Genomic DNA, 17,278 nt, shown 5'->3' on the forward strand with positions numbered 1-17,278 from the left:
TCTGTTTCACGTAACTTTTTATTAAAAATAGCTTTTTATTAGGTACATGTTTACAGATATTTTTAGGACCTAAGGCATACAGATGTGTGCTCTGACTTGAACGAGATAACGCTATAAGCATCCCAGCCTGCATCAGGGTCCTCACGACAACAGTTAATGTGGAATTTTCCTAGTTGTGCCTTCCAAGGATCCATTCATCTTGTGAGCATATGCATTACACAACCGTTGCCTTTATTTTTTAAGAAGACATTCATTTCTGCTGTAAGAAACACTTTCCCATACTAGTGACTTAAAAGTTTGAAGTTCCTCAGAAAGGAAAATCAAAGGAGTCTTTATAAGGTTCATAGACAATACTTTGCACTTAAGTTATATAAGAGTAAGAACAGAACAGTTACATACATCAGAGCTGCTTAGATTCTAAGCAGTCTAAGTGCTAAGATGGAAGAGGCTTGACAACACTGCTTGGAAGAATGCCCACTCATTCAGTAGCTCAACGATGCTAGGTGAAGGGACTGCAGCTCGATTGTGACATGAGTGGAGGTTAGCTGTATGTGCACCTCGGTGTAGAGGTGAGAATGGCTTCACACTGTGGTACTCTGACACTTAGGATTGACCAAGGCTTATCTCCTGTAAGCTGTATTGATTGTTGACTCTTACTTGCAATTGCATTTAAGACTTTCTGATCTAATGGTTTATAACAAGTCTTTATGGATTTTATAAGCTCTTAAAAGAAAACGGAAATTAGGCATATCTCAAAAATAGTTTACTTATATTTACAACAAAACAAACACAAGCCTCAATCATGGAATTACAGGGTCACGTTTTAATTCCAGAATTTTACATTATATCACCACATGTATACAAATGGTGTAAAACAAGTACAGTGGTATTTTTAATACAAAATAAACATCTGTTTTATGGAAAAAACTATACTTTATATCTACACAGACAGCCCATCTTTTCCAAACAATAGCCAAAATTAAAATTAACTCTAAAATCTCCACCACAGGAAGCTGCTTTTAAGCTATTCCAGGAGAATGGACCCACAACACACTACAGAGATGTTCCAAAGACTGCAGCTGGAATTACTATGTTTTAGAATTGTTTTTCCCAATGCATTAAATTGTAGTTTGGGGTCATTTTTCTTATCTCAGCAATAATCTCAGATCATAGATGAGCAAACTAACATTAAAAATATTTACAATTAACTCGCTGTTCTAAAAATAAAAGCTCTTAATAGTTTGCCTCAGTTATTTTAAATTCATTTACATACATGGAATGTGCTTTTTATTCTCTTAAAAATGCAATTTTCATGTGACACCCTCGCCTGGAAGTTTCCCGTGCTATGCTGTGTGACTCTGACACTTCTATAACCTCTAGAGAAAATGGCTTCTAGATAGTAAATGCCACTTAGTTCAGCACCGTTCTTTATTGGTCTCTATAAATTTGTCAGTAGCGCGAGGAGACCTAGACCTAGCTGTACTGAGGAAGCAGAGTGACTGTCCTGGGGAGTACTGGGAACACCCTCTCCCAGCCACTCCTGAGTTTTGAGGAGGACCATTTCAGAATACTGCTGTTGTGATTTTTGGCTGCTGTTACCCCTAAAAGTGCTGACTTTAAAAGTTCTAAGAAAACTATCCGTTTGGAACCCAGCTTGTTTTTTTATGTACTAAGTCTCTGGCGTAGAAAACTGGATGTGCTGTTACCTAGGGTATGTATATATGTCCTGCCAAACACCAAAGGCTGTTTCACTTCTGTGAAATATTTAAAGAAATGGTCCCAACAATGTAACTTCATTTCTAATGACAGTTCAATTTGTTTTACATAAAAATTTCTTTTAAAAAGAGGCAACTGATTAAAACAACAACATGGCCAGCACCATTATACAAGCAATGTTATTGGGTACTGAAGTCTCACAATGTTCTCTAGATTGGACCCCCTGAAGCAACCCTGCATTAATAACCCTTCTTCTCCCAAACCTGAGACTTTCCTTGCTGGGAAGCTTTCACCCAGGCTCCAACAATCACTTCTTATTTTGGACAGCTCAAAAGGCAAACCCTTTAATCACTAGGAAACAATGAAGTTCTCGGGGAGCCTGGTTTCTTACACTAGACTTTCCTACCTGATAACTGAGTCTCTGCTACTCCGTGTGTGTTAAGTTCCATGAGAACACTTTCCCATTCACACTTGAGCTCAGTGAGCAGCTACAGCGTTTTAGTTAAGACCATGTGTTGGGAGTCCCCCACCAAGTATTCTATGAGCCAAGGCGAGGCCTTTTCCTGGGGGATGATTCTTCTTCCTCATCTTCCTCTTCATCATCTGGATAGTCCACTAAGCCAACCAAACTCCCCTATAGAAGAATGAAGAATATGCTTTAACTTATTTAACCTTAAAAAAAAAAAACCCCAAATTAGCATGAAAACCCAGCATGGTACCAATATAGTCCATAAGATATTAGAAGTCATTTTCTAAATAGAATATGTGATGTAAAGACATTTGAATGGAAGAGGGGAAATTACAACAGTTTACTGTGTACTAACTGCGGGCAGTCCCACCCTCAGCTTTTCTGCTGTTTCTGATTTTTTTTTTCATGAAACTTAAGAATTCACTTTAACAAAGTATCACAAAGAAAATGACACCCACCCTCAAACAACACCTGGAAAAGATAAAAAAGCGTGTTAGATATAAAGTCTCTAGTTTTTACATAAATTTATTTTATTATACTTTTTTTTTTTTTTTTTGATTTTCGAGACAGGGTTTCTCCATAGCTTTTGGTTGATTTTACTTTTAAGGAATAATCCACCCCACCCCAGATAGGGTTTCTCTGTGTAACAGCTCTGACTGTCCTGGAATTCACTCTCTAGATCATGCTGGCCTCGAACTCAGATATCCGCCTGTCTCTGCTTCCCGAATGTTGGGATTAAAGATGTGCGCCACAACTGACTTTATTTTTTAAAGATTTTATTTATTATGTATACAACACAGTGTTCTGCCTCCATGTATGACTCCAGGCCAGAAGAGGGCACCAGATCTCATTGTAGATGGTTGTGAGCCACCATGTGGTTGCTGGGAATTGAACTCAGGACCTCTGGAAGAACAGTCAGAGTCCTTAACCTCTAAGCCATCTCTCTAGTCCCCACTACTGACTTTTTAAAGAATAATTTAAATGGCTGAAGATAGATAACAAAAACAAACAAACAAAAAACAAAAAAATGGTTTTGCTAAACTAATGGTTAAAAATAAGAATGAGGTACATTTCAGGGTTTGGGCCCTCAGCAGAAAATGGCAGGTGTTCGCAGGCTTGCATTAATTTTGAACCAATTCTATGAAACTATGCATGCTCTGCGGTAAAGGGGTTCCTAACATTGTTTAGTTTAAAACCTTTTGTACCTCTCGAGGCTAAACAAATCAAAGTAACTTGTCCTTCATAAGTGGCTCCATATGTAAACACAGATACCTGAAAGCACCAATGATGGAGTAAGTGAAACACTAATATTGGTCAGAAGAGGACTGAGCATCTAGAAGCAGTTATCAGTTTATGAACTAAAGAAGGAATTATTTAGAAAATTCCTGCTTAGCTAAATCGTACATCTGAAGTTTGAATTAGAAAGAGGCACAGGGCTTAAGTATTAGGACATAATGATTTCAGGTTTCAATGCTGCTCTATTTGTGGAGGACAGCTCACAGTGACTAAAGCTCCTGGAAGTCTACTATCTCCTTAAATTATCTAAAATGAAAGTAAATGTAAAACATGCAGATCTACAAAGAGGACGAGAAGAAAAACGAAGATGAAAGTTGTCAAGGATCTTTTTTGGAAAAGAGAAATCAGAGGCCAGGTAACTTGCATGACTGGGAGAAAGAAAGAATTGAATATGTGCAAGTGGATAAAGAAATGCAAATAAAACTCATTTATCCTAAAGTCTGGAACAGAGCAGGCACCAAGGAGAGAAGCTGTCAAGACAGACTCGGTCTCTTGAAAGCCAGGAAATCCTCTTTCCTGTTGTCATGAAATTGTAAGAAATATGAACCCCCAAAAGACTGGTACTTATGGTCAAGAGTAAGAGTTGAGACTGAAAACTGGAAAGTTTAACTCTGCATACCAGATACCCCTATAACCCTAAACCTTCTCTCAGAACACAGAATCTACACTTCCCAGATTAACATATGAATTGTGCTATAGAAATGAGCACCACGGTGAGGCCAACCTAGGGTGGCGGTGGGAGTAGGTGGGACCAGCACTGAGTGGGAAGAAACTAAGCTAAGCCATCTCCTCCAAATAAAACAAATCACTGCTTTAAATCCACACAGTAGGAGTCACCTCTCTGCAGTCTACAATTCAGTGTCCTTAGTCTCACAAAGCTACACAACTATCCCTCCTAATTCTTAACATTTTTGACTTTCTTCCCCAGCACTGACTCTAACCCATTAGCTGCCATTCCACCTCCAACCCGACAGATTTATTCTCAGCAATACTGTGTGAACCACTAGTCTATGTCAGCACTGTTCTGTTTCCTTTTCTGCCTAATAGCATTGCTGGCTCAACTCACGAACTGGCAGACATTTGTGTTGTTCCACTTTTTTGACATTATAAATAAGGCTATGAACAATCAATCACTAATTTTAGAGTCAACACATATTCAATGTTACTCTGAGAAAAGATTGCTATGTATTCTATGATGGTCTTGAACCTACAATTTTCCTACCTCAGGCTTCAGAATGCTTGTTACAAACAACTTGTTTCAATTTTCCTATAGGAATGGAACTGCTTGTTGGGTTCATATAGTTTAATGAGTTTAGCTTTGGGAGGAAGCAGGAATTGGGCCTACTAGGTTGTGTCCCAAAGCTGCTACTTCATGTTACCTCTTCATCAATGAATAGGGATTGCAATTTTTCTGTATCCTGGTCAACATTTGTCCATTAAAGAAAATTATACACATTCTAGTGGGTATGAACTGCTCTTATTGTGTTACTTAAAACACCTTTTGTGTATGTGTGTGGGTCTAAGCATTTGTCTGTGCAGTGTGGAGGAGGAGGCGCAGAGGACAACCTTAGGTGTTCATCTTCACACATTACCTTGTTTAAGTCAGAGACTAGGCCTGCTGTTGCATATGCCATGCTAGCTGACCTGCAAGCTTCTGGGGGATCTAATGGCTCCTCCCACTGCAGTGGGAATGCTGGGATAACAAAGGCACCTTCTGTGGGTTCCTGGGATTCTGAACCGTCATGCTTTCACAGCAAGTGCTTTACCCATGAGCCATCTCTTCAGCTCTTTGCCGTGCTTTTGTTTTTATTTGTCTGAGTAATTATGCCAAACCTTCTCTCATGTGCTTATTTAGGTTAATTGTGTATTTATTTTCTTTGGAGAAGTGTCTGTGTATGTCCTTTGGGGCTTGATATTACTGGTAAGAATCTGTGATATGCTCTGGACCCAACTTCTTAAAGTGTTTGAATTCATATGGTGGCCTATCTTTTTTTACTCAGTACCAGTGTCATTTCTGATCTACACCATCTTTTATTCTTTTGTCATTCATGCTCTGGGTGCTATATATAACAACCTAATTTAAGGTCATGGATATTTATTCCTGTTTTCTGAGAGCTTTGTATTTATGTTTAGGTCATTAAGTTTTTTTTTTTTTAAGATTTATTTACTAAATATGTACAGTGTTCTGCTTGCATGTATCCCTGCAGGCCAGAAGAGAGCACCAGATCTCCTTATAGAGTTGTGAGCCACCATGTGGGTGCTGGGAATTGAACTCAGGATCTCGAAGAACAGCCAGTGCTCTTAACTGCTGAGCCATCTCTCCAGCCCTCATTTAATTAAGTTTTATATTAAGTGAGTTAGGGGTCCAACATCTCTTGCATGAGGTTATTCAATATGTAATATTTGTTGAAAAAAATTTTTCTCCTAAAAAAATTATTTGGTTTTGGTATTTTGAGATAGAGTTTCTCTGTGTAACAGCCAGCCCTAGCTGTCCTGGAACTTGCTTTGTAAACTAGCTTGGCCTCAAACTCACAGAGATCCGCCTGCTTTTGCCTCTCGAGTGCTGGGATTAAAGGCATAAGCCACCACGTCTAGTGATTTGTTTTTATTTTGCTTTACCTGCATGCCTATCTGTGTGAGGTTGTTGGGTGCCCTGGAATTGGCATTACAGTCAGTTGTGAGTTGCCATACGGGTGCTAGGAATTGACTCTGAGCTATCTCCCCAGTCCTGAAAACAGTTTTTCTTATTGAATTATCTCACATCTTTTTTGAAACCTTCTTCCCCCTTTGTAGTAGCCCCCATCCTACCCTACTTCTGCCCAATTCCTGAGAACTTCAGGACTCATGATACTTCTGCCTGGCAATCTCCTAAACAGCTTGGACTGCAGAAACAGGGAATCCTAGTCTCTATGGTTTGTTTTCTTGTTTTGAGACAAGAGCTTGTTGTGTAGATGGGAATTCATTATATAGCACGAACTGGCCTCAATGCTAGAACTCTGTTGCCAGACTCCCAACTGCTGGGATTACAGGCATTTGCGACCATGCCTAATTAATTCTTTTTATAAGAAAGAAAATCTAATAATCACCAAGTAATTAATTTTTTATAAGAAAGAAAATCTAATAATACACAAGGAGTAAAAGATCAAAATAAAATACTAACTATAGAAGAGATGATCTTTTTTTCTTTGCAACAGTCTAACTTATAATCAAGTATAGTTAGAAGCTTGCAAGGACGTTTTATCATATATCAGGAAATTATACGGTGGTAGTTGTAGTTGTTTCACTAAATACTCTAATATCTGACAACCATGGCTAGTAATAGCAATGACGACAACAACCTGTCTTGTTCCTGATTAAGTGGGAATATTCCTAATATTTCCTAAGTACAAAACTAACTTCTGGTGTTAGCATGTTAAGAAATTATCATTTGTTTCTATTTTTATTCAGTATTTGTATCTTAAAATAAGGTAATAAATGCAAATTTTATACAGACATATGCATAGATCGGAAATGATGTATGTCAAGTTCACACTGCTGTGGCAATTCTCAGCAATAGGGTTAGTTATTCATCTTTTTAAATTCTACCTGCAGTCTTTAATTCAAACACTCGGACTTGGAAAGCTTACTAACGTAATATGCAGGGTTTCCTTTCTTATTCTGTAAACAGTCACTAATAGTTTCTCTATCAGGTTTTGCTATTTTGAGACAGGATTTTGCAATGGTAATCCTGGCTAGACTCCCACTGAAATCTTAAGAGTGCACCTTAGAGAACCATCCGATACTGTAAACATTCTTTCCCATATAAATTGGGTGTTTTATACTACAAAGTGAAAATATTTTGTATCTTTACAGCATTCATATTCTATCTCTTAATTTTACTAGTAGCTGATGTCTTTGCAGTCTTCAACTGTAGCAGTTTATACTGAAGCTGAAACTAAAGACCATTAGTAAAAAAAAAATCAACTACTATTTAGAAATATGGCCATAATTTGTTAGAAGTTTGAGGACAAATTAAATTTACTTCTGTCTATGCATCAGTTTTTTATGTGAAACTCTATACTGATAAGAGTTTTTACTTTCTAAGAATATCACTATTTTTATTGCTCCAGAAGATATAGAACAAATATATTTTGGGATATAACAGCATCAATGAGGTGAAAAATACATTTGTATTGGCTAATTAAAAGCTCTGTTAATCAACTAGAAAGTGCTATCCAATAAAACAAAAGGAACAGAAAATGTTCTAATACTCAAGAACAAATACTTAATTTCAGAATATAACAATAAAACCCACAATGTTTCTAGAAAAAAGATTAAAATCACATGAAAGAGCGGAGGAATAAGAAATGTCTCTGAACTTCTTTACAGTAGTGAACTTCGGCTTTGAGAGGCTGTCGATCTGCTTCTCCAATGTAGCCTACTGCAATCAAGAAGGCTAGAATAACATTTTCATTCCTGCGTGGTCTCAAGTTTTATCTCTCATGATATTCTTTGCTGAGGAAACCAACAGATACACTTCATAAAAAATGAAGCATTAAGTCTAGAGAGAGTACAGATACCTGGGTTCTAAAAAAGACACAGTCTAAGATAGAAGATCCGGAGGTTTAGGGTAATGGTTGAGGAAGCCTCAAGAAATATCTGCAGAAAAACCAATTTAGGTGAGAACACCAAGGTTTCAATAGAGGTATTCCAAGGAGGATATATGTGGACCTGAGAAGTCTTCAAAGAACTAGCAACAGGCACATAACCTACTGTAACAAATGGACAGACAAGGGCGGCATTTACTCTAGAAAGCAAAGGAAAAGCTGGGCAACAGTGGACGGGGAGGGAGGGGCAGGAAGCCAGCCTGGTCTACAGAGCCAAGAGCCAGGACAGCCAGGGCTACCCAGATAAACCCTGTTTTGAAAAACGAAAAAGGAAGAAAAGAAAACGCTTGGATCTCACCAAAGACATTACTATAAAGTATGAGAGCTTTAGCCAAAAGCTTACCTCACAACAGTGCTGAAGATCTAACACTGAGAAGAGTTTACATGTTTCTGTTAAATACAAACTCAGACTTTAAAAAAAAAAAGATGCGTCCTCTTTAGTTCAGTCTTCTTTGTGGTATTTATTTTTAGATGGTCTCCCTACATATCTCTACCTGGCTTGGAACTCACTAAGTAGACCAGGCTGGCCTCAAAACCTCAGAATGTACTATGTGCTTCTGCCCTTCTCTTGAGTGGTGGGATTAAGGGAGTTTGCTACCATGCTGCCATTTTTATTTTTTATTTATTATTTTTTGGAGACAGGGTTTCTTTGTGTATCCCTGGCTATCCTGGAACTCGCTCTGTAGACCAGGTTGGCCTCGAAATCAAAAATCCACCTGCCTTCTGAGTGCTCATTTTTAATTTTAAATGTCTGTGGTCATTTGAATGTAACTGGACCCCATAATCTCAAAGGGAGTTGCTCTATTTGGAGGTGTGGCTTTGTTGGAGGAAGTGTGACGCTGTGGGAGCAGGCTTTGAGGTTTCCTATGTGGAGGATACCACCCAGTGTCTCAGATAACTTCCTGTTGCCTGCAAGATGTAGGTAGGTATCTCAGCTAACTACTTCAGAATCACATCTGCTTGTATGCCACCATGCTCCCCGTCACAATGATCTCAATCTCTGAAGCTGTAAGCAAGCTACCTCAATTAAATGTCTTCCTTTAGAAGAGTTATCATGGTCATGGTGTCTAAGAGAGTGTTAGTACTCAAATTGACTCATGTTTATTTTTTTACTGTTAACATACTTGTTCATCTACCCCTAGATCAGCAGCTGTCCTGCATTTATACTTCTTAAAGCTAACCACGCCTTTTCTGGGGGAAAAGGATGGTTCCATTTAATTAAAACTGTAAAAGTTAAAAAGAAGGTATACAAAGAAGTTCCAAATATCAACTGCTTAATAATATTAAACCAATGAGAAATATAGATTTGTTACAAAAATTATAGAAAGGCTAATACTCTTAACTGAAAAAAACCATTCAAATTAAGAAAATATGAACCAATTTTAAAAGGCACTATGAACAGACAAAAGACAGAAGATCAAATTCAACCTTACTACTGTTAGTAGAGACATACCAGGGGAAAGAGATATTTTAGACACACCCTTATCCAACTGGTGAAGATTTAAAATTTTAACCATGCTGTTAATGTTGCTCTGCATCAGGTATACTTACACACTGCTCATAGGAACAAAACGGATATAGATCTTTAAAGAGGAACTTAACAATGTGTATAGACATTCTGTTAGTAATTTATCCAACAAAATATTTTAAAATGTAACACTAATAGATCAGTAAGGTAATGGAACCAACTTAAAAGCCACAATATAGGACTAGTGCCTAGGGAGGGACTGGGACTATGCTCACATCTATTATGACTTTTAGCTAAATAAAATGACAGAAAAGGTCCTAACAACAGAAGGAAAAAAAATGTTCACCCTAAAATTTCTGTGATATGCAAGGTGAACCTCAAGAGTTTGCAAATAATGTTGGAAGTCAGGTTCTGAGGTCAATATGACTTTTTCATTCTTTGAAACTTCTATCTAAATCATCTTCAGGAAACAGAGTAGTTTACAGGTGGAAAAGGCAAAGTTTGTGTGTAGTCTTTCTCTCACATACCTTAGTGGCTGTCACCGATGCAGCCAAGTTTGCAGTTTTGGAAGAGGACCCATTAGAACTTGCTGGTGCTGTCTGAGCCACCACAGACTTACTGTTTGTACTGTTTGTTCCATTAGCAGTACTGGGGGGATGGGAGAAAGTAAATTTGAAGCCACCAGAAGACGTCCTTTTGGGAAGGTTTTCCTTGTCTTCACTTTCTTTTGCTAAAGCAAAAATAAAATTGAGCCTTATTAAATACTGCTAAATCACAGAACTTGTCAAAGTGGCAACATACAAATTTGCCTCTGCTTTCTAAAAGTAAAGGTATGTCCATATTCTTGTTGGTCAGGATCTTAGGATCCTCAAAGAGCAGAACCAACTTTCTTACAGCAGAAGGTGCACGGCTTTATCTCAGTGTTTACTTGGAACGCTACTTGCAGTCTGCTGTTACTGTCCTCCACGCACTGACTCTGCAGTTCCTGACCCCTCACAAGTCACCTGTTCAAATGCCTCAAGACAACTTTTAAGTATCCTAGTCTCTTACTCCCTAAAAACTAAGTTCCTTTACTTATTTCTTCTATAGCATAAGTGTCCACTTATTTCTTTTATAGTCAAAGTGTCCAAACCCCTTTCAAGTCTTTAATATTCTGTTAACACATTTCCTAACAGCATGCACCCAACAATAGATGCAATACTTAAGCATGGCTTTTCTGGTTCTCTTGATATTACTGAGGGCAGTATCTCAACTGACTGAAGGAAAAAGAATTTGCTAAAAACAAAAATAAAAAGCATTCTAGGATGGGGATGTATAGCTTAGTGGTAGAGCACTAGCCAAGCACATTCAAGGCCCTGGCTTCAAGTTCTAGCAATTACATTAAACAAACAAACAAAAAAACACCACCAACAACAAAAGAAACCAATGTTCTTTAGAACAGCAATAAGCTCTTTGTTCCCCTTGGGTACTAATGAATAGGAAATGAGTCAGACTGGAAAGAATAGCTGAAAGAAAATATACATAGTAATATTAAGTAAACTGAGTAAGTTTTCTAAGAAGAAATGTCTGTAGAATAAGTCACATTCAAAATACGTCCAAGAGATAAATTTTGCCTTTCAACATTTAAATTTCTATTAAACATTCAAAGGGTATTTGCAAGTCAGTGATCTTTACGACATAAAATTAAAGTGATTATGTCTTTTGAAAGACACAAGCAATATCTCAGTTCTATACAAGTAGGAAAATTACTGCAAGCCCCCCCCCCCCCAACACCCACATGAGGCAATGTCTAATGTACCTTAGGCTGGTCTCAAAGTTGTTTTGTAGCTGAGGATCACCTTCAACTTCTAATCCTCCTATGCTGGGATTAGGAGAGGCTGCCACCATTATCTGGATTTATTTTGTTTTTTTTTTTTGGAGACAGGGTGTTCCTATGCCTGGCTGAGTTCACAGTGCTTCTACAGCCTCAGTTCAAGAATGCTGGGATTAGGAGTGTGTGCCACCATGCCCAACTTCCCCTATTATATCATTAAGCAACTTGAATAACAGTTGAACTTTTAAAGAGCAAAGTTACCTCTTTTGCGCTTACTTTGCTCAGGCTGTAAATATCAGAGGTGAAGTCTCCTGTCATTGTCTCAGTTACTTAATAACAGAAGCACTCACACAATTTAATCATAATGAAAATTCTCAATGAAATTCATTTTTGTAAAGAAAGCAAGACTGCTCCGCTCAGAGAAGTATGAGTAGACAACAAACTGCTAACCAAGGACAGGTGTGGTGGCACGCACAGCGATCACAGCATTTGAGAAGCTAAGACTCGACAACTCTGAGCTCTAGACCAGAACAAGGTTGCACAATGAGACCTTGGTTTAAATAAAAGTATAAACTGAAAATCTTTAAACCCAAAATAAATAGCATCAAAAACAATCTTTCAAGGAAAACATTTTAAATATGAACATCTAAAATAATATGGAAAATGTGGATAAAACATTTAAAAGTGTATGATTCAGCATAAAATTCTTGTGTTTGTTTTACATACCATGGCAAGATTTTCCCAATCAAGTAAATAGTTATTTATTATTATTATGGTTTTGTGTGTGTGTGTGTAAGTGAGTGTGTGTGCAAGGTGCTAAGAGCCAAACTCAAGCTGTCTGACTGTTTTACTAAGAGAGACAATTCTAAATGAAAATTCAGGATCTTAGTACCTTTTTTAGTCTCCATAAATTTTTCGTAACTATCTGGAAAATCATCTTCGGTCTTAGATTTTTCAATTGGTGTCACAACTGCCTTTCCTTCTTCATCATCATCTTCATTAAACCACATTTCTTCATCATCTTCCAAGGCTTTTGCATCTCTGCGAAATCGGTTGCTACGCAATATAGATGGTACACTGTAAGATATATATTACAGATATTGAGCAATGACTACAAGTTCATGGCCAGGTAAGTTTGGGAAGAATAAATAACCAAGATGAACTAATGTACTTTTAAGTTATATATAGTACATCAAAATTATCTCAGTCATCATGTAAAATGTAGCCAGAGAACTTTTCAATTGTTTTTGCATGTTGTAAACTAAATTAAGAATCCATCTTGCGGGGTGGTGGTGGGGCACGCCTTTAATCCCAGCACTTGGGAGGCAGAGGCAGGTGGATCTTTGTGAGTTCGAGACCAGCCTGGTCTACAAGAGCTAGTTCCAGGACAGGCTCCAAAACCACAGAAAACCCTATCTTGAAAACAAAACAAAACAAAAAAGAATCCATCTTGAGTTACTATATACAGTAGCAAGTTATCATATAATGGATGGGGCAGGAAGGACGGCTGACCCTCCTACAAGAAGAGGTTATGCTAATATAAAAAATTTTACATGTTAAAATCTAAACTGTGGACAATTTCATACTTAATTTTGCTTTGTACAAATATTAATATACTTAAACAATACCTGTTCAGTTTCTGATTTTGTCTGTCTTTTTCTTGTTCATATTTTGTCTTCAATCCTTTGAATGTCTGAACATATTCAATCGACTCAAGTGCTTTATAAAAGTTTTCAACTATATGTGCAGTAAGAGACTTGATATCTTCCTGTATAGGCACAAAATTTATATTTACAAAACAATATACTTGTTGAGAAAAAAATTAAAATAAAAAAGTTAATATGTCCAAAGTTGATCAGAAAAGGTTTTTCAAAATCACCTTCTAAAAATAAATGTCCTAGATTCCTTATACATGAGCCAGGACAGGACTCCACAGAAAACTTGGAACAAGGAGAGGCAATTCACTGGAGCCCTTTAGGGGGCTATAAGGAACATTTGAAAAGCAATGAATTTAGTTTACGTCTTAGTGCTTTATACAGTACTTCAAAATTTAAAGAACACTTTTACAATTTCGTATGTAATTCTCACAATCCTATGAAATAAGTTATACCCATTTTACAAAAACAAAATTTAGGTTGAGAGTTTAATAGAAAACAAACGTTAAACCCACATGTTCAGTAAATGTTAATGATTTCCTATTTAACTGATGTCAAAATATCTTACTACCTATGTAGACAAATACTGCTATCAAAATATCTTATTATCACAGTAGATAATAAGCACAGATTTCTTTGATTATATTGTATATACAAATAGGATAAACTACTTAACTGGAACTCTACAGTTTCTATTTTGGCAATAAACTTTTGTAACGGAACAAAGACATGTTAAGGTTGAAGATTCAGTGTATTAAGCTTCTTATTACTTCAGAAAAAATGTAAACTCTACAATGGCTTTGGGAGAGAGGTGTGAACCCATTCATTTTATCAGTGTCTTACCAAAATGCTAAAGGGAAAAGGGCTCTAAGTCCACAGAAAGCTCCCGGAAGGCAGCACAACAGACAGCAGCCGAGGCTATCGACTGTGCTGCCTGTCTCCCAACGCAACACTACACTTCTGTCCTCTGCATCTCCTCAAAAATCATCTTTCCTGGCAAGTGGTCGCTCTTAGAAAAACCAATAAGTGAGCCTAACAATCTTCATATAGGAGCAGCAAGTGACTAGAATCTGACTTGTTATAAGCAAAACCAGAGAATGAGTTTCTAGATGTACAAGAGGTAAACTGCAGACCATGGCAATCAGTTTCTCTCTGGTCTGGGTGCACTGCTCTTTCCAGTTGTGCTAGGACACAGCTGCAGCTGCTGAATGTGTTTTGAACTGTCCGGATGCTTCGACAGAATAATGAGTCATTTCTGCTGCCTCAGCTTCCTCAACTGTAACAAAAGATAGCTGGACTACTTTTAACTTCCCAGTGTGCTCATCCTTCAAATTTTAAAATTCCATCCTACTTATTAGGCATCTTGTATAAAATTCTACTAAGGAAAAAATTAATTTTGTATCCATTTTTATTATGACTCCTATAATAGAAAACTGCTGTTTCACAATAGATCACAAGAATGTCTTGCTTGATTGAAATGTCCAACTTGCCACACATGATCCTAAAACATTTCCTCAAGAAAAATAGAACTGAAAAAAAAATGAGCAAATAGAGTTACAAGACTTGAATTTCACTTTTCAGTGTCCTAATTTTCAACAGTGGTTTGGGGAGTGACTGGGTGGAAGAGCCTACCTATCACAGAGAAGGATCCATACATGATCCCCGAGTGAACCACCCCAGAGGAAGTACTGCCACTCAACTACTGCCCATGTACAGGTAAGAAGAGAAAGATTTTTAAAAGACCTTTTAAAGATTTCAGTTTGATGGAAGCAGATTTTAACAGACAAGAGGTGAACTATGCTCACTATGGCAACATACCTCTAGTATGGAATAATTATTTCAGGAAAATAGGAATAAAAAAAATCAATTTGATTACATACAGTTTCACTTTTATATACATTACTTGTTTATATATGATTACTAAGAGATCTTTAATATAAACTTACCACTCTTATAAATTCAAACAATTCAATAACAGCTGAATTTAATAGTTTGTACTACATTCCATTATCCAAAGGGGCTTTTTATAACTGGTTCAAAAAGATTTCCTTTGGTGATGTAACGATTATAAAATTCATCCTTAAGGCCAATTATCCGCCTCATAAAGCGAAGTGCACCTAATATTTAAAAATGTAAAAAGGGAATAATGAATTTACCAAAATTATTTTATAGCTACTTTTGACATAAAGTAATGTTTAATTTTTTTTTTCAAAAAATAAAACAGTACATGAAAGAAACTGAATGTTTAAAGTTTCCAATGCTTAAATTTTTGAATGTTTAAATCTTTCCAAAAGTAAAATAGTACATGAAAAAAAATTGGGCTTTGAAACAAACAACAGCAAAAGTAAAGTTTAGGAATGACAAGATTGGTTGGGTAGATAAGGGCTTGGTGAACAGAATTCAATACCCAGAACCCACCAGAAAGTAGAAGGAAAGAACTGCCTCCATAAGTTTATTCTCTAACACCATGCACACACACAATAGTGATAATTTAAACAATTAAAAAATCCAGTATCTATAGAATACCAATGCTAGCAACACTTAAAGGAAGATAGCAGGTGCATTACATGAAGCACAGAATCGGGGAGCACAGGAGTGGCACAGCCTATTACATTTGTAGGGTAGGAATGTGTGAAGGCAGATGTTTGCTTTTAATTTTCTTGAGATACAACAAAGAGAATATATGTAACATAACAGATCTAAACTTTTAAAATGTTTTCAACGAAGAATATAGATCAACTACTCTTGTAACACTTGTGAATTAATACTGCTTTCACATTATGACATTATTTACTTGTTTGTCAATTATGTATGAACTACGGTAGATCAGACTGCATTTGCTAACAAAAAACAAGAGTAATAACTAAGGACTATATGTAACTTGGCATTTCACGATTTATTATATAAAAACAGAATTCCCTTTGCCTTATTATAATGATGATGAGCTTAAAACCATACAAAGACTTATATACTGGAATTTCATCCAATCAGGTATACTGACATTAATGGATATGATATACAATCTAAGGAATTATTTATGGAAAACCAAACATGAGAACATAAATCCTTTTAAAATTAATATACAAATAAATACATGTAATTCCAAATGAAATGAACTAAATACAACTTTATCATTAAAGGATAGATGTCTAACAGATAACCAGGAAAAATATGAAAGTTAATATGGCAAACTCAAAAGGCAGATATTTAAACCTTCCACAAAAATATATAACAATACTTAATATTTCGTCTGATAAGAATAAGTAATAGATATTACAGAAATAGGGTCTAAGTGTTTTGTTAATTTACTGCATAGCGGAAGTAGCATTTTCATTCTATGGAAAAATGTGATTTATTTATTAATGAGGGTGTTGGCATAGGTGGCTATACCCAGACTATTACCTCATACCACATTCTAAAATACATTTCAGATATACTACATAAGTAAATATAAAAATCAAATGAGAAAAATAATGAAGAGAATATTTGTATTATCTTAGTACACAGAAATGAAAAAAGGTAAACTGAATTTATAATAATTTATGAAGCATTTAAAAAATGCGTATGTGACAATATGTGACACATTACGTGTGTGAGGTGTGCATGGGGAATATGGAGGACGCCCTCAGGAGTCATCCAGCTTATTTGAGATATGAAGCCCACTGACTAGTGCAGACTAGACAGCCAACACAGCCTTAGAGAGCCTGTCTCTGCCTCCCCAGAGGTATTACAAATGAGCGCATACTACCAGCCCTGCGCTTGAGTTCTGGGAACCAAATTCATGCCCTTATGCTTGCAAGACTCAACTGAACCATTTCCTAGTCCCAATAAAGATTTCTTTTTTAAAGTTAAATGGAAAACATTAATAAGAGGCAAGTTTAAGACCGGAACTTCTCCTAAAGCAAACTATAATATACAAAAGGCTCTATGAAAAAAAGCCCTCAGTTTACAACATATGAAAATGAAAATTAGGCTGAACATGATGACTCTCAGACCTATATTCCAACATTTTGCGGGTGGAGGCAGAAGTATAAGGATCATCCATAGCCATATAGTTTGAGGTCAGCTTACATAAGACTATTTCAAAATACACCTGCACCAGGCAGAGATAGGAGGACTGCCACTGATGGAGGTGGGTCTTGTATCTTAGCTGTTGCTTTCACTGGTTAATAATAAAGAAACTGCCTCGGCCCTCATAGGACAGAAAATTAGGTA

At 36.7% G+C, this 17,278-nt stretch overlaps 1 protein-coding gene across 1 annotated transcript in view; it reads right to left on the bottom strand.

Annotated features, from left to right (window-relative positions):
- The window catches only part of Ppp4r3b (protein phosphatase 4 regulatory subunit 3B), a 56,354-nt gene continuing 39,076 nt past the window's right edge, over positions 1–17,278 (bottom strand). Inside the window, 6 exon segments of the mRNA XM_050123896.1 lie at positions 1–2,350; positions 10,123–10,325; positions 12,301–12,485; positions 13,037–13,176; positions 15,010–15,087; positions 15,089–15,180. Coding sequence (XP_049979853.1) covers positions 2,255–2,350; positions 10,123–10,325; positions 12,301–12,485; positions 13,037–13,176; positions 15,010–15,087; positions 15,089–15,180 — 794 coding nt within the window. The 3' untranslated portion in view covers positions 1–2,254.

This window comes from Alexandromys fortis, unplaced genomic scaffold (genome assembly GCF_014885135.2).
Source record: "Alexandromys fortis isolate MF-2015 unplaced genomic scaffold, M_Fortis_MF-2015_v1.1 scaffold_210, whole genome shotgun sequence".
NCBI lineage: Eukaryota > Metazoa > Chordata > Mammalia > Rodentia > Cricetidae > Alexandromys > Alexandromys fortis.